The sequence below is a fragment of the Mchenga conophoros genome, linkage group LG22 (genome assembly GCF_057382185.1).
Source record: "Mchenga conophoros isolate Kocher_MC1m ecotype Shallow Benthic linkage group LG22, M_conophoros_male_GT1.1, whole genome shotgun sequence".
In the NCBI taxonomy this organism is placed as follows: domain Eukaryota; kingdom Metazoa; phylum Chordata; class Actinopteri; order Cichliformes; family Cichlidae; genus Mchenga; species Mchenga conophoros.
The window spans coordinates 19,557,250-19,575,562 of record NC_140546.1 but is presented as its reverse complement, the minus strand read 5'-3'; the positions used below and the strand labels follow the sequence as shown (position 1 = coordinate 19,575,562).

General features: G+C 43.7%; 1 protein-coding gene across 2 annotated transcripts; it reads left to right on the top strand.

The window, feature by feature from the left end:
* The first annotated feature begins 5,078 nt into the window (after positions 1 to 5,078).
* sack1hb (scaffolding CK1 anchoring protein Hb) lies at positions 5,079 to 18,200 on the top strand. 2 transcript variants are annotated; one of them, XM_085261575.1, is made up of 8 exons: positions 5,080 to 5,418; positions 11,055 to 11,246; positions 11,328 to 11,654; positions 12,523 to 12,687; positions 12,823 to 12,947; positions 13,031 to 13,588; positions 13,722 to 16,056; positions 16,534 to 18,200. In XM_085261575.1, the coding sequence occupies exons 2-8, from the start codon at positions 11,124 to 11,126 to the stop codon at positions 16,552 to 16,554; spliced, it is 3,654 nt and encodes a 1,217-aa protein (XP_085117701.1). In that variant the 5' UTR covers positions 5,080 to 5,418; positions 11,055 to 11,123; the 3' UTR covers positions 16,555 to 18,200. The 2 variants fall into 2 exon arrangements, with proteins under 2 accessions (XP_085117700.1, XP_085117701.1); XM_085261574.1 differs by having other exon boundaries at positions 5,079 to 5,418; positions 13,722 to 18,200.
* The last annotated feature ends 113 nt before the right edge of the window (positions 18,201 to 18,313 follow it).

Here is an 18,313-nt window from a genome sequence, read left to right as displayed (position 1 = left end):
AGAGCAACCTCCTCTTATTGTTGCTCCTAGAAAATGGTGATTAAGTCTGCACTGGAAGCTGCAGCAGACATGGACACACGCGGTGATAAGACATGAAGTCAGATACAGATACTCCAGATTTTGACTCATATCACTCTGTTCTGCACTCTGAGACTAAAGGAAAAAATGTGACTATGAAACGGTCACAAAGAGAAAAATGCCATGGTTTATTAGGGTCTCCTAGCAACACAACAGTACAGCCTTCATGTTTGTTTGACTGATCACATGACGTGAACTTTGCGGTGGTTTTGGGGCTTGTGGTGCTTTTGAATTGCTTCGTATTATACACGCAAGCACAGCACCATGAACATAAATGGGATGGACAAAAATGAGAAACGCCTCCTATAATATAAACAAAACTCTGACATTTCTTTACCTTTTGCTCCCAGGAGGGCCAGCCAGTCGTGAGCAATGGTTCTCTGTGCTTTGTGAAGGTTTTTCAAAGTTTTTCCTTGGACATTGGCTGCCTTTTCTCTTATTTTCAGTCCAGTCCTTGTAACTGGCCATTTTCAGAGAGTCTTGTTTGTGTTTTTACTTATTATATTTCTTAAAACCGACGTATGAATCAGCATCGGCGTAAAAAGGCATCCCTAACTCAAGGGATGAACCTGTGTTGTGTTTACACTTAACGGAGAATCAAGGAATCAATTCTACATTTTCTTTAGACATTTTATTTGGAGAGGTATTCTCAAAAACTAATTAACGGAAAAAAAGTTTATCTGGCAAATATTGACTTTCAAGATCCTTCAATAAGTCGCTGCACCTATTTTTCATTTTCCTGGCAAAGCATAAAGAAATGAGGAGTGTCTCAAAACTTTTGCTCTATCTATCTATCTATCTATCTATCTATCTATCTATCTATCTATCTATCTATCTATCTATCTATCTATCTATCTATCTATCTATCTATCTATCTATCTATCTATCTATCTATCTATAAAAAAAAAAGGTCACAGGATTTCTTCATCTTCATCTAATTCTACTGTCAATTTTGAAGAAGCCTTGTCAATAAAGGTTTTTTGAATTCAAATATACCTGACACAGCCTACTAAGCCAGCCCTGCTAAGGTGCAAGCTTGGATTTAGCTCCTGTCTGGACCTGCATACCTGTTCCAAGCCGGCTGGGTGACTCAAGAGAGGGAGGAGATCAGGGGGGAAGAGAGGGGTTGAGCAAGGAAGAGAGAGTGTGTAAAAAAGAGAGAGGGAGCGAGAAAGCGAGAGAGAGGTTGGGTGTGGTGAGATGCCTTGAGCACATTCCTGGCAGCTGCCGCACCCTGTGTTTCAGCGTCTTTGTACCTGCTAGTGTTTGTTATCAGAAGCCGATCATACTTTCTCTCATGGCCCTCACTTTGATTTCACAAACATGCATATAGTATGGTTTCCCTTGTCTGCACTCACACAGCTGTATGCTGTATGCACTTCTTAAGTGCATTGTGCTTAAAGCGCGAGCTCAGGAATATGGCCACTGCAGTGTATGTGAGTACATGAGTACTTTACAGATTAGGACATGGATGAACAGGCAGACACTCAAACAGGAGACACACCCTCGGGAACAGGACTGAACATAAGCCATAACTCTGTGTGTAGGTGTGTGTGTGTGTGTGTGTGTGTGTGTGTGTGTGTGTGTGCGCGCGCTATCAGGGGCCTATCAAAGAAGGTGTGTTCTTTATGATAGATGATAGATGATTTAGGACAAAGGACAGCCAAAGTGCGCACCAACACACACACACACATTTCTACCTGCACAGCACTTTGTTTAATGTTATCACTACCGGTGCATTCGAGTACAGGTGGAGAGCCCAGAGAGAGTGAAAAGGCAAACAAAAACAGACAAAAGAAAAGTTAAACTGATAAAAGACTGAAACTGAATGCATTTACTTTATATCAGGAGGAAACACATCACAATAATAATTCATGTTTTCAAGTTTCAGAAAAATCCAAATCCAACCTCATCTCCAGATGATGGTTGGCAGAAATGACCCTGGATCCGTGTGGGATTTGAGGGGTACAAACTGTTGGTAGTGCCTGCACAAATGACTTTGTTACAGTGGACTCTTATAGAAATGAGAACTCTGGAAGTCTGCTGAGTCAGCACTGGTGTTTTGCCATGGAGAAAAACAGCACACTGACTCATTTACAAGGATTCAGACAGGAACACGTTCTCCAAAGAAACCACTTTTTCCTTTAAAGCAGCCAATGTAGCATTTGCAGACAACAAACTTCTCCCTAACTGCCCATTTGGTGTATTTTTGTGAAATGAGGAATCCCCGATTTAAGGGGATGCTGTGGTTTTAGCAGTTACAGTAAAATGCATTAAAGGTAGCGAGGAAAGATCTTAAACACGGCAGCATAACATCTGATCGTGACAAAGCAAATGAAGCTGTACACAGCAGAATTGTCTTTACTTGAAAAATGCTTCACATTTTGCCTCAAAGAAATGAAACAGGATCAATTTAATTTTTGGTTTTAATGTGCAGTGGACTAGGATGTGTTACAGGAACTTAACATGGTATAACAAAATAAAAGAGCAACATTTAATATAAGTTAAAAGCACTTTACTTAATTTTATATATTAAAAAAAACATCCATCCATTTTGTCTCCCTTCTGGAGCCTATCACTGCTATCACGGGGTGAGAGGTGGGGTACACTCTGAACATGTCTTCAATCTGTTGAGAGACAACTATCACACCTACAGCCAGTTATAGTCGCCACTTAACCTAATATGCACACTTGAGAAAGCCGGAGTACCTGGAGAGAACCCACACAGACACGGAGAGAACATGCAAACTCCACACACACCTCAGCCATCTGGTGGATTCATGCCCAGGACCTTTTTGCTGTGAGGCAACCAATGCCACACCACCCTAAGCACGGCCGATCTCGTATTATCTTGGAAGCTAAGCACCATCGGCGTAACTTTGTGTTGAACATTGGGTGGGTCAAGATCTCTGTCTAAATAAATAAATAAATCTGGGTAAATTCCCAGATGATTAAACATGCAGCTATTTTGCTTTTAATACCTGAAATGAGTAAAGAAAATCAACAGCCTATTTATGCAAGATAATTCCATCCATCCATCTTCATCCGCTTTATCCGGGGCCGGGTCGCTGGGGCAACAGCCTAAGCAGAGAAGCCCAGACCTCCCTCTCCCCAGCCACCTCCTCCAGCTTATCCGGGGGAGCCAAGAGATATAATCTCTCCAGCGTGTCCTGGGTCTGCCCCGGGGCCCGGAGTGGGACATGCCAGGAACACCAACCCCAGGAGGCGCCCAGGAGCATCCTTGTCTGAACCACCTCAGCTGGCTCCTTTAGATGTGGAGGAGCAGCGGTTCTACTCTGAGCCCCTCCTGGATGGCCGAACTTCTCACCCTATCTCTAAGGGAGAGGCCAGCCACCCTTCGGAGGAAGCTCATTTCCACCGCTTGTATCTGCGATCTTAGCTGTTGACTAAGCAGACCTGGGTGGTTTTGAATTTTTGTTTTGTTTCTCTTTCTTCTTCCTTTCTCTCTGACATTTTCTCAGGTGAAGTTGCGGGTCTAGTTCTGGTCTCTCTGCCTGAGGCTGGTGTCTGTCAGTGTTAGGCTCCCTCCGTTTGTGTCATCTGGCTCAAGAATCAACTTACCTGCAATCTGGTAACAACTCAAGTTGTTGTGGTTCACGTTCGCACCTCCAAATGTCTGTGACCCACTCTCAGGATGTCTGCCCACTTCACAGTCTCAAGAAATGAGTTGATCTGGTTCTATTTACACATCATCCTGCTTTATTCACCTCCTGGACAGCCAATTAACTCTCATTTTCTCCCCTGACAGAGCTCAGTGATCCCATTTGCATTGAAGCCGTTCTTCTTTCCCAGCTACAGTCCTTCATCTGCTCAGTTTCTTTGCAATAAAGTTTACTTAATCAAAAGCCACTGCTTGTTGAGTCTGCTCTTTTACATTATGACTCCAGCAGAATGAAGCTTGGGGAGGGGCAGCCATCTGTCGCACCGTTTGGGAGTGAGGGGAGGGAGACAGGACAAAGACACATTGTGGAAGAGAGCCAGAGTGAAAAGAGGTGAGTGAAGGAGACTCAGTGCATTATGGGAATCCCCCAGCAGCCTAGGCCTATTGCAGCATAAGTAAGAGAGGATTCAAGGTCACCTGATGTAGCCCTAACTATAAACTTTATCAAAAGTCAAGTTTTAGGTCTAATCTTAAAAGCAGAGAGGGTGTCTGTCTCTTGAATCCAAACTGGGAGCTGGTTCCACAGACAAGGGGCCTGAAAGCTGAAGGCTCTGCCTCCCATTCTACTTTTAAATACCACAAGTAAGCCACCGAGTTAGAGCGGAGTCCTTCACAGTGGTGATATGGCACTATCAGGTCTTTAAGATATGATGGAAAGAAGATTAAACAGGTGGTGATCTCATCTCTGTCATAGTCCTCTGATGTAGTACACGTTGCAATTACAGGTTCACTGGTTTTATTACCATTTAAACAGCAACAACCTGCAGTATGAAGTATATCTCTCCTCTGTAAAATTTAAAGACTAGACAACTGAAACATTGATTAAAATACTACTAATTACAGATTTGAGGTAAAATATTAACACTGATTCTTTGCACTTCTTTGGTGTATGTGCAAAAAGCATAGATAACTACATTCAGGGACATAATTTCTTTTTTAAAGGTTAGTGAGTTTAAGGTTGTAGTTTAAATTAAATAAAGTCTTGCTTGTGTTTATAATGTAGCACTAAAATCCCTGATATGATGCATTTTATTGATGGAGAGTTTCAAATTGGTTGTTTTACTGACAAAACATTTCGCAGTGCAAACAACACGAGAGCAAGCAAAAAGGAGCAAACATCGGACAAACATGTCAAAGAGTCAAGTGCAAGGATGAATAAAGCATTCATTGTACGGACCGCCAGTTGGGCCAAACTCCTGCACGGGCACGGAAAAAGTTTGCGAGTTTGGAGAAACTTCCTCTTTTGCTTGAATCTTTTGCAGCCATGACATAAAAGCTACTTTTGAAACGTGCCCGGGGCGATCAACTGGTCTGGGAGGAGTCTCACCGGTGGGAAAGCCCTGCCTCGCAGGAGTCGCCCCGACGCTTCCGTCTCCGTTTATTGTGACAGCGGCTGCTGCAGGGTCACACACCGCCGGGACGACACTGAACCCGGGCCTGGAGTCCGCGCAGAGTCCGCTCTGTTTGCCGATCGGCGGTGGAGGGTGCACGCAGCTGGAGACGGGGGGGAGGTTTGGGTGGAGTTTTTTTTGTCCGATCCGAGGAATGTGACGCGCGGACGGGAAGCAGACTCGCATCAACGGTTTCACCGGGAGGAGATAAAGCCGTCGGTGCACAGAGAAAAAGAGAGGAGGCGAGTTCAGCAGCAAAGTGAGGAGGTACGAAGTTAAAACGAGGGCAAGCTGAGGGACAAAAGAGCCATTGTCTCGTCCTGCTCTGTTGTGATCTGTCCAGTTTTATATTAACCTCTAACTTATTATCTCCTGTCTTCAAAAAGCGTCCTATTGATCTTCTCCCCTGTCCATAAGCGTGAAATGTGGACTCTGCGGATTAATAAAAAGTGAAATGCAGCCTACTTTCCTCATTTCCTCATAAGCCGCTGGAGGTTTACACAGAATTAAGTCATCCAGGTAGCTGCAGTGCAACAGCGATGTTATTACAGCCCGCGTACACAGAGGGCTCAGTGCTGGGAGGCTGGACGAGACAAACTGTGCTGCTCTTTTTCCAGCCCTGTGAAGACTTTCATAAAAGACCAGAAAAAAAGCACGCTTACAACCTGTTTAGTGCTTTGTCTGCGTGGCTCTGTAGGAACTACAGCTAATAAATAATGCTTGAGAGGGCAGGGACACTTTTACAAGTGTGCCTAATGCACTGGTTGCACAACAGCATGCACGCACTGCCAGTCACTGTCATTAAAACCAACTTGAAATCCTTCCAGTAACACAAAGGCATTAGCCTGTAACCGTAAAAACTTGTTTGTCGAAGAAAGAAACAAACACTTCAGGGAGAATAAAGGTTTTAACCTAAAAAAAAAGAAGCAAAATTAAATGTGATGCAAGAACAACTCACTTTATGTTCAAACTATTTAGTCCAAACATTCAGAGTGCATCTCTCTTTCACACCTACTCCCTACCTAAGGCTTTGGTTTAAGGGTTTTTTACTGTGTCTTTATTACAGGCACATTGGCACTTTTGTTTTGACTTGAGTGTGTATTGATTTTAAACTTCACCATCGCATGCTTTTTCCCTCGCTTCGTTCAAAGTGAGTCACTGTTCAGAAATAGCACGACATGTGGTTATAATTTGAAGAGTAGTGGGAATGTTAGTGCCATTTTCCCCCTGCGCTGGGTCTGTGCATGTGCATGTGTGCTTCCCATTATAGGTTTAATCTTGTCACACACTGGCCTTAAGGCCAAGGCTGTGTGCCATTCATTAATTTGTTTGCACTGCTGTGTGTGGTATAGAAAACGGGGGTCTGGTTACAGAGGTGTTGTTATGTATGCGTGAGGTTTAGTGTGTATGAAGTGGAAATATTTTGATGCCATCGCTGCTGGGTTTTCCATACAGGATGACTGCAGGCCTTTAAGGCGGTTGGAAAGATGGCGGGGATCTCAGTGGACCAGTTTTTCTAGCAGTACTGCTGCATTAAAACCCCAGCTACACACACAACACAAAGGGGAGGATGCAAGCCGCCGTGTGTTCTCACATACTGTATGGATTCATTTAAGCTGTCTTTTGTGCAGCGTTCAACAGCCACGCTGAGGTGTGATGATATACAGGGAGACAACCAGCGCCGTGTGTGTGTGCACATATCTACATCTCTGTAGGTTCATCTGACAAAAAAATGTCACTGAAAGGTTCTGACGGGAGCATCTGGAGATTACTGGCTCATCTCTCCAAACCTGTTTTTAAGTATTGTTTTCTCAACCTGGGTTCACACACCGAATTATCACACAGCACGAACCGGCCAATGGTATGCCGGATCAATTGGAGTGTTTGTTTAGTGAGGTGTGTTCGGATGCGAACGAGAGAAAACAGAAAGAGGCGGCGAGGATGTAGTTTGTGTTTTTTTTTCTTGATAGTTTGTGTCCTCGGGCTCGCTTCTAACGCGTCTCATGATTCACATGTCAGGACAGATGTAATTTACACTCCCTCTGCTCTTCACCTTCCAGTTTCTCTCCTTCTTTTCAGCATTTGCGCAGGAATGCTGAGAATGGGCCGTTTGTACGCTTCGTGAGCAGACGCTGTGCACGTCTGAATATTTGGTTTATCGGCTCAGAGACGCCGAAGTCTTGCTGCTGCCTTCATGTCCTGTCTGCCAGGGTTTAGTGTTTCAGACCGGCCTTTGTTTATATGGTACATTTAGGGCAGCCTCGTCCTCCTGTGGGCCTCTGAAAGCTTCACAACAAAGGTAGTAAAGACAGGGATCCTGATCATCATGAGACACTTTCTGCAGTTTGATGCTTGCTGCAGTTGCTATAACAGCAAACAAAGCAGCAGTATTTGTTTGAATATCCTACCAGTAGGCCAGGTGAGGCGGGGAAAGTCTGTCATGCTTCTGACATTGTGTTATTCATCTGTTGCCCCACTCTACGGTGACACAGTGATGACGAGGATGCAAAGGAAACCCCCATCCCCCTCTACCCGCCTTGGCTCTTTTTAATGCCACCATGCTTCTGAATTAACCAATTAGGTCATTTCCTCCCCAGGCTGCCTTCCTTCAAGCTGCTGTCAATGCTTTTGATAATCACTTGATTACAAAAACAGTAACACTACCAAAAATACTTCTTGTTAGTTATTTTTGCTACATTTCTTTCTCAAACGTGACAGTGAACTTATTGCTTGTTCCTACAGATTAGGTTTGTTCAGCTTGCACTCTATAAAACAACTTTCCATTCACGAGGGAATTAACTCTGACTTTTGGACTGTTGTGTTGCTACATGTGAGTTTTTCTCTTATTTTGCGTCTGTCATCGGTTATGCACTTCATTTGCAGCTTCAGTGCAGTACACCTATGTACACAATGGGCACCGTGGTGCTGCAAATGACTTAGATACAAAGAGCAAAACTAGGCAAATCAAATGACTTGGAATTCAGGGGCAAAATAATTCCATGCAACAAGCATGTGTGCCCCGGCATTCCTCCCTGACCACCGTGGAGCATGGAAAGCCAACGGCTTGCCACAAAGCCCTAATTTCAATGGCTCCACATGAATAGGGAAACAGGATGTCAGCCATTTTGTCAGCAGATGAATCACCATCTCGGCAGTCTGTTGCAAGTTATCCCCAGGCCACGCCAACCAGGCTACTCGATGACTCACCAGGTCGCTGAGTAAACCGGGTTGTCCCACTGATTGTGGGTTAGGACTTTCAGCCCTTAGCTATCACCGTCATTAATCTCTCAAGTGTGCTTGGAAGTTTGCAGAGAACATGTCAAACACACACTTGTAAAGCAGGTACAGCCTCACTAAATACTTACCCACCCTACCTGTCAGACCCCGGGTTACACACACGCCCTAATTTGCTCAGACTATAGGTGTATCCACTTCCTCTTTCGACCACATGCTACATAAGAAAATAAGCCACGTATGTTTCCTAACATTGCCAGCTTACTTTAAATACTTAAGCAGCGTGGTGGTTGTTCACTCTTTTCTCCACCAGAATGCAAACCCTCCAGCATGCAGCTGTCAGGACCACATCAAACATCGCTCAGTGGGTGCTCTGGTTGGCTCAGTGATGGTTCATAATATGCAAGTGTGCTGTGGGTTGGAATCAAGCCTGGGATTTTCATTGTTTCTTTATCTAATGCCAAAAAAACCCCCTCAAAAGCCAAATTAGGTTTTTAGTAAAGTATCTACTTTACCTTTCGAAAGCAGGTACATGGATGTACAAAAGTGGCCAACTAAACACTCCACTGTTTTATTTGGACATCATTTACAATCAGCAGTAATAGATGAAAAGTTAATGGGTTTGTTTGTTTGCTGGACGACACTGTGGTCGAGTGGCTGTCTCATTATTAGCTATTTACCAACATACAAGTATCATTAATTACAACAGCTGACAAGTGAAAAGTAAAGAAGAGATGGGAGAGACCATCAACCACAGTGTGAGTGTTGATGTTGCGTAGTTGGTCCATTCTCTTACTTCCCTGTTGGGAGCTCGTGTTTGGAGCTCCACAAGCAACCAGCTGATCCAAGCAGAGTTGGACGGAGCATAAACGACTATGACAATGAAACAAGATTATTTTTAAATTGCACACACACACACCCTTAATGGTGAGTTTTGACATCTTGGTATATATTAATAAGGATGGTTTGATGACCTATAGTTTGGTAGCGGCCACCATGACTAACTAATGCAAATCCAGTTATTTGTTTTATAAGCAGGCCTGAAATATGACAGAAACCACTCCGCTCAGACTTCAAAGAGCTTTAAGGGTTCAACGGCTTTTCTTAGTAAGCTGTCGTGTGTTAAAGAGTTTAACTGACAAATATCAGTATTGGTTGGGCTCCAGTTAGCATTGTTGACTCACTGCAAGAAGTTTCCTGGTTTCAGTCCCGTGGGGACCTTTCTGTGTGTAGTTTATGTTTTCCCTGTGCTTTTGGTAGGTTTCCTCCAGGAACTACAGCTTCCTCCAACAGTTCAAACACATCTATGTGATTCTAAACTGCTTGTGTGCAGGATGTCAGGCAGAAAACGTGCCGTAAGAAAGGATGGTTTGCTTGATGAGATTAGAAAAGTGCTATATATTACATTTTACAGCTCAAATTATGTGAACATTTATGTTGGTTTTCGGTGCTTCTTTAGCCGATGTGGTTTAGCTGTTTTTAGCCTCTCACCAGCTGCTTTTCCTAACCGTGTTTTATCTGATGACTGTATTCATCCGCGTATGAAACTAGAAGGCCACACAGAGAAATAACACTGAGGCTAAACCTTTGTTTTATCTTGTTTTTTTTTAGAAAGAGCTCGAGATCACCATCACGTCATTTTCACATTTTTGAAAGCTTCATGAGATTGTTTGTGTGTTTGTGTAGGTGTGTTACCCTTGCTGATAGATGAACAATCAAACCTGCGTCTTAGTCACGCCAAAGTCACCTCTTAAAGTTTGGCATGTGAATCAAAAATGTCACTATCTGGTTCTCGTTGAAACAGGCGTATATTCACACAGTGTTATGTAACAGCGGACCTGTGACTTCTTTAAGTCATGCCCATCTAAATAAGTTTGGTTGCCATGACCGGCAGATTTTTCAGGATAAGGTCTAAGCAGCAACATGAATTATGACGCACCAGCGTGGCAAGTTTACTGTGATATGAAAGAACCTGTCTCTACAACTCCTCACGCCTCTCCCACCTCTCCTCTTGCTCTCTTTAATCTCGTCTCCTCCCTTTGCTTTTTCTGTATCCAGCTGTTCCACTTTGTTCTCACCTTTATATACAGTCTTTCAATAAGCCGCACTGAAGGTTGATTAATCGCTGGTATTATTAGAGTGAAGTCTTTTCATTTAATTCAATTAATCATACTTGAGAAATATGATACTTTTACCTGTTCTACGTTTAAGTTGAAGGAGTTGCTCTCTCATAGCACCATTCTTTTATGCATGCTTTCTTCAGTATTACTCATTACTACCTGCAATCCCACACAATGTCAAAAAGTATTGTTAGTTTCATAAAAGTATTCTAATTGTGTAGGCAAGCAATAAATATCTGTTACAGTTGTTAACATTGAGACAAATTTGCCTGTTAAACTGTTACTTGCTGCTAAGCCGCCGTTGACTCAGCGACAATAGTTGCTTTGTGTGCGTGGTTAAAGGTAACGTCTGTTTGTGTGTCCAGACACAAAGGTCTTTTCCTCTCAACACCCAAGGGGATATTTTGTTGAATCATAAGTATTGTGTCTCATGGATGGGGGAGTGGTGTGATATTTACAGTATGTGCAAATAGAGTACAAAACCAGCTGTGATGACGTTAATTATTAATTATTGTGGGACCTCATTTTATATTTTCCTTTTCCTTGCAGGTTTAAATACCTCCTTCCTCACCTTTTCTTACTCCTGAGCCTTAAACTTTGACCTGACCCCCTCCAACCATGCCGCACCGGTCTCAGAGTTCATCGATAGGCGATAACCCTCTCGACCCAAATTACCTTCCTCCGCACTACCGTGAGGAGTATCGTCTAGCCATTGATGCTCTGATAGAAAATGACACTCAGGTAAGCGTTGCTCTAATGCATGAAAACACATACACACAGCTTTTACGATCTCCTAAACTTTTCTGTCTCTTTGCACACCAGGGCTACTATGAATTCCTCCAGAATGCAGATATGGCCGGTTTTCTGGCACAGCCAGAAATTGAACACATCAAGTCGACAATCCAGGGGCCTAGCCAGCCCACCGGCGTCCCGGAGCTGACGTACCACGAGGGAGGCGTCGAGGACGATGGGTCTTCAGACACCTACTGGCCAGTTCAGTCGGACCTGGCTGCCCCGGGGCTGGATCTGGGCTGGCCGCAGCACAGTTTCGTTGATCCCACAGAGGTCACAACTCTAGTCAACCCCTCTGATCCTGACATGCCGAGCATAAAGGAGCAGGCGAGGAGACTCATCAAGAACGCACGCCAAGTAAGCAGAAGAGGATAAGAATGTGTTAAAACATGCAGGAGTGGTTTTGTTTCACCTTACAGTAGAAAGAAAAATCAACCAAAAAATTCAGTGTTTATAAATTCATATATTTAAGGTGCCGACTCAGAACATGGCACATATCCAGTTTCACAGATAAAACACGAGGAGCTTTTATTTATTTATAGGTAATACTGCAGTACAAGTCTTATTACATCAGAGTGTTATTACCTTAGAAGATAGCGAGAAGAAGCGAGATAGAGAGCTGCCAGGGACATGGTGTGAGCGACGGTTATGTTATCTCGCTGCTGAGTTCATCTCACTTTTTATGCTCTCTGCCAAGTCTGCCACCACGCCCTTTCAGAAACATTTGTAACTGGCTTGCCTTTAGCTAAATAAAATACCTGATTAATGGAAGCGAGAATGCCAAATCCAGTGAGCAGTCAAACCTGTTGGTGTGGTGGGTTGTTTGTGTAACTGTCCTCCATTTCTTGCCCATGTGTTTATGGAATACATGTCTGTATCCTGCCAAAACTCAGAGTTAACTGTCAACAAGCACACAGAGGACACTCAACAACACCCTCTTACTGAAATTTATTCTTAAATCTTATATAAGCCTTTTTTAATTCGTTAGTGTCATATCTGTTGCTTCCACTGGTCTGTGCTGAGTTCTTGTGGCTGATCTTCCCACCATGCTTTCCACATGTGGGTGTGAAAGGGCAAAGAGGTCCCAGGATAGCCGAATATAAATATTAATTACTACAGATCAAAATACCAGACTTCCTTTTGACTACAGTTGTCCTGACTGAACTGAAATAGACTTTTGTTGATGAAAAAGAAAAACTTTTTTGTGTGTTTGCTCCTGCTCCAGGTTATCGCTGTGGTGATGGACATGTTCACAGATATTGACATCTTCAGTGACCTCTTGGACGCAGCAGGACGACACGTTCCTGTTTATATTTTACTGGATCAGCTGGAGGCTCATCACTTTGTCTCTATGGTCCTCAACTGCAAAGTCAACCTGGAGTTTATTCCGGTCAGTTTGAATTTTATGATATTATCTGAAAACAACATTAAAAAGAAAAAGGCGCTAACAGCTGGGTCTTGTTATGTATTTGCTTATAATTATCAGATATGCATGTGTAACAGAGTTGAAATTCTGATTTTATAGATGATACGTGTCCGGACTGTGGCGGGAATACCTTATTACACCCGGACAGGGAAATCATTTAAGGGGCAGGTGAAAGATCGTTTCCTATTGGCTGACTGCAGAGCTGTACTCAGTGGGAACTACAGGTGACTAATTTAATAGTATTAATAACATCAGCACTCAGTTATTCTTTAAATAATCTTTGCCTCTACTGTTCTTTATGTTATAGTTTCATGTGGTCCTATGAGAAGATCCACCGCTGCATCGCCCACCTCTTCCTTGGGGAGCTTGTTGCCACCTTCGATGAAGAGTTTCGCATTCTGTACGCTCAGTCAGAGCCTCTGGTTATTGACCCAAACAATACAGCGCTTACTGTCTCTGATCCCAGCAGCACCGGCAACTATTTAGGCAGCCAGTTTGGATTAAAGAGGTCCCAGTCTTTGCGTAACACAGTAGGTTACCGAAGGCAGCCTGAGATTCCCCCTGCCTTCCCCTATGGTGACACTGATCGTAACCCCGTGCTTCCTTTCCGGAGAAATGACGCGTTTCGTCAAACCCTGGAGCCCGGGACAGGAATTACTATTGGAAAGTATTCACAGCAGCAGTTTCGTCTTCAGCAGTCATTCCTGGAACAGGGGCGGTCCATCGTGTCCAGGCAGATGGAGATGAGCGCCAGTGCCTTCAAGAGGCACAGCTATGCAGAAGGAACCCAGGAAACATATGCGTCTTCAAGACAGTTTATGCAGCAAAGAGTCATGAACAATCTGGACGAGACAGACTTCCACAGGTAGGAAAACCTTTAAAACCTCCTGCTGTGATCAGAATAATGCAGAATTATCACATGGACCATAAACATAAAATGTATGGTTTATTATTAAGTTATTAAACAATAAACAATATGTGCTGCACTTTCGTTACAGAGAACAGATTCAAAGCAGCCATTTTTACAGTGAAGGGCCCGGGCCAGGTTCTGGCCACGGACACTTCGACAGACTTCGAGGCCGTCCTCCGCACCTCTCCATTGACCAGTATTCAGACTCAAGTTATCGCTCAGACCAGGAGCCTCCACCTGGGCAGTATGGCAGAGACTACTTTTCATCTGAGGACCTGAGAGGACCCGAGGGCCACAACGCCCCTCCGTTAGCTGGGAGGTATGGGGGAGGATCCTCCCATAAGAGGCCAACCATAGGACAGGCGTATGCTTGTCAGAGCTCACCAACACACCCCCACCCACCTGAGAAGAAAAACTTTAACAAACAATTTGATCAAGAGCATGAGGAGGACTCAAGTGCAAAGCAAGGCCTGAGAAGCTGGAGAATCCACTCCTATCTAAATACTTATGAGGACACTGGAGAAGAAGGCCTGGCTCAGCCTATGGGTCCTGATGCTTTTGATGAACCTTCTCAAGCTGTGCAACCAACTGAAACTGAAAGTTCAGCTCCACGCTATGGAATAAAAGAGCCACCAAATGTTCCTCCCAAGCCCAGACCTGATATCCTGAGGCCACGTTTTGGAAAGCCTAAACTACCTGAGAGCAGCAATAAAGACTCTGGCCTACCAACGTCCAAGGATCTACTTCCTTCCCGCCTTGTACTGGACAGAAAAGAGAGGGAGGAGGAGAAGGAAAGAGAGCCAGAGAGGAGTAAAGCAAGGGAGGGGGGCACAGATGTGGAGGCGAAAGGTGCTCCAGAACTCCTTCTATCCAAACACGAGTCATTCCGGTCGCGTGTTAACCCGCTCCTTCAGCGCAGCTCTCGACTGCGCTCCTCACTTATATTCTCATCTTCTAAAGCAGAGATACACAGTGGTAGCTTAGGTCTAAAACCAGCGACGGAAGAGGATGAGGAGTTGGATTCAGTGCGCACTTCATCCATTGTGGCCCAGATCCTAGAAAAGAGGAGGTCATTAACTCGTGAGCCTTTTGATTGGCGAAGGAAGACCGAGGAGAAGAAGGAGAAAGAAGAAAAACAGGAGAAGCTAGAGGAAAAGGAGATACGGTTAAAAGATGAGATTAAACCTAAAGAGGAACCTAAAGAAACTAATGAAAAAGTAAAGACAACATTTACGCTTGAAAAACCTAAAGTCACAGATTCATCATCTCTGAACATGAATGATCCGGCCAGCCGTTTGCAGTACTTCAAAGACCTAGCTGCCAAGACAAAAGTCTCGAAAACAGAGACAGAGCCATCGCTAAAAGCCTTAGAGCCCGCTGAAAAAAGGCAAGATCTTTCTGATAAACCTCCCAACATTACAACAACTTTGAAGACCCCAGCTGTCACACTCAGTACAGCAGAGCCTGAGCAGACAAAGCCAGACATCTCAGCAAAACTGGCTGAGATCAATAATCGCAGACCTTCAGTCAGTTCATCAAGGCCACCACTAATCTTTCCCAAGCCTTTTATAAGCTCACAGAAGCCTTCAGAGATAGTGCAGTCTCAGAAAGAGGAGAGTGCATCAGAAGGTCAAAAGAAAGATCTATTCAAGTCTCTAAAGCCTCTGCATTCACCTAAGATCTTCAAGAAGGAGCCGGTGAAACTTAAAGGGATACATCCTCGTCGCATCTCCTGTGGGGAGGAAATTTTGACCACAGATGCTACAGACGCAGAGAAGACTGAAATGAAAAAGAGTCGCTCTCACAGTTCTTCAACTCTGTCACATGAAGACTCTAAGGAAGGGCTGCAAAAGGTTATGGGCTCTACCACGTCCATCAATACCATTGGTGAGGGAAAGGGTGAGGGTAAGACACTCGACTTCCTAAAGAAACAGACTCAGAGGCTAAAGGGATTCCTGGGACCCAAGGACAAAGAAAAGAAAACCTCAGGAGAGGATAGGGGCATGAGCACGGTCATAGAGGTCACTGACAATTCGAGCAAAAAACAGAGCTCATCGTCTAAAGATACAGCGTCTACGACTGCTGATCAATCCACCACCAATCATAAAACATCAACAACCGGAACATCTGTCATGTCCCGATACCAGCCCGCAGGCGGCTCTGTTCTGTACAGCAGCAACTTACGAGACGACACCAAAGTCATTCTGGAGCAAATCTCCGCCAACAGCCAAAAGAACCGCCAGGAGCGGGAGGAGACGGGAGGGAACAAAGATGGAGATGCTGGAGATAAAGGAACGGAGAAACAGAGCTCCTTAAAAAGGAACCGATTTCTGCGACCGCAGGGCAACAACCAGGAGCGGGAGGGACTGCTGAGGAGGATAGAGAGCCTGAGGAAGGAGAAGAAGGTCTACAGCCGTTTTGAGGTAGTCTATCACAGTAAGGGAGATGTTTGCAGCGTAGATGGGAAAGCAATATGAGGAAAAACAACAACACAAAAATATGTTTAGGTGTAAACCACCAAGAGGGGAGGGAAAGGAATCCAAGAGGGAAACCAGGGTTTTAGCTTAAAAATGATATATTTTGAAATGTTTGAAAATAGTGTTTGTTCTCAAAAAGCAGCAGATGAATGTTATAAATTAGCTTCTGAGCAGTGACTGGCTAAATGTGATTGTCTTATATGTACAGTAAGAGACTGGCAAAACCACAGTTCATCACTGTTATGGATTTTTATACTACTTTAAAGAGAATCTGCTTTCAGAAAAAATAATTAACAGATTAAGCTGAACAAATGCAAGCGTGATTATGGCGCAAAGAGCACGGTACGTCCTGCTGAAGGCCAGCGAGGAGGAAAGGCAGGAGGTAAAGAGATTTCACTGTTATCCCTGTTGTTCTGTTAACAGATGGGGAATAACCTGGGATAACGAAAGATGGAGGAGCGACCTTTTACACGGAAACTTATTTAATGCAAGACTATCAAAAAACCTCTACTGTCCACGTTTGTGCCAACGACATTGTGAGAGTTCCTCTGGGCCTTAACACTACAGCGTTTTCTGGATTTTTCCACAAGAAGTAATAAAACTTGAAAGGACGACTTATAAAATGGTGAAAACAAACTCAAGTCATTGAGTCTGGAATGTGCCTTTTTGCCAAGACCTTGTTCTATTTTTTTGCCTTATATGGTGACTGAGAGAAACAAGACTCTACTTGGATACTGGCTTAATGGGCCGGTACGTGTCTCAAAAAAAAAGAAAGGTAGCACAGGTTTACCTGTAAATGAGCTTTTGTGAACAGGACTAAAAGACGAAAAGGGAAGTGTTGCATCTGAGAATCAAAAACATATAATGTGCCAGTCACAAAACACGGCACACGTGTAGTACCAGTGTTGTGTGCAGGCCACTTTGTAGATGGAGCTTGCTTGAAACTGAATGGGAGAAAGTGTCTTTGTGGATTCACCATGTGCCAGTGGCCCATTGAGGGTTTTGCCAAGGTTCTGGTGGGGGGTCATTATTAGTAGTAGTATTAGTATTAACCTGGACAAATAACCAAAACATAGGAATAAAAAGACAGCTGATGAAGAGTAAAGGGTAGAGAAGAGTGAGATCAGAGGGTAGAGTCAGTGTGAAAAGTGTGGGAGGAAAAAACTGAATCAGAAGGTGAAAATGTTGGGGGACTACAGTTTGGATGGATGGTAGCGGCTGTGGTGAACGTAACACACTCGACTTCTTTCTAATAAGCCATATACCCCCTTCTCAGGGTTGAAAATAAATAAATAACAATTCCTAGGAGACCTAGACGCTTCCATGGAAAGGGGAGTGGTGTTTATGTGTGTTAGTGTTCGCCTCATGTAGTGTAAATAAATATGCAAGATTTCCAGTTGGCCTGAATCAGAGTAAATAATAAAACAAAAAACTGACCTCCGTTTTCCTTCTTGAAAACCAAGAATTACCTCTACAAGGTATACAAGAAAGAACAGGTATATTACACAGTACTGGAGCAGCGCCACGCTTCCTTACATAACTCATTTAACTCCTGAGAGCAACGCCCTGCACAGGATTCCTAACTCCTTTGTTGGTCGGCACAAACTATTAAACCAAAGACTTACTGGCCTCGTGTTGCCTGATATCTCGACAGGGCATCAAACCACTTACGGTTCACTGTGTTTTTGCTGAGTACGTCAAAAAAGATTAAAGTATATGTTGTATGGCTGTAAAGACACTTCTGGGTGAGGGTGGGGTGACACTTGTTTTCTACACAGGATTATGCTGTAAATGTTTATGTTAAAAAAAAGGGGGATTGTTTATATTTTAAGTGATGAACTAGATTGTGATCGCCCTCACTGCGCTCTGAACGTGCCTTGTGTTTATTTTGGATTATTTGAATTGAAATGTGAGAATGTGGTTTGTCTGTAAAATAGAAAAAAGAAGTAAAAAGAAAAAGCAATTGGCATTAATTCGGGGAAGTCATTGTTGCACAGGTTTAATGTGTTCTTTTTTAAACCTCAGATAGTATTACATTTTGTTTGAAATACTGCAACAAACTCTTCCATTAAATCTCTTTTAAAATTGAACGCGACTGTGTCTCTGTGCATATGTATGTATTTGTATGTATGTATGTACACAGCAGGTGTGCATGTAAACTGCAGGGAAGGGTTGTGCTACTTTTAGGATTTCAGAGTGATGA

Coding starts and splice junctions, on each gene's coding strand:
- sack1hb (XM_085261574.1), top strand. CDS start 11,124: ATGCCGCACCGGTCTCAGAGTTCATCGATAGGCGATAACCCTCTCGAC. Junction 11,655..12,522: donor TCATCAAGAACGCACGCCAA/GTAAGCAGAAGA, acceptor CTCCTGCTCCAG/GTTATCGCTGTGGTGATGGA. Junction 12,948..13,030: donor GTACTCAGTGGGAACTACAG/GTGACTAATTTA, acceptor TTTATGTTATAG/TTTCATGTGGTCCTATGAGA.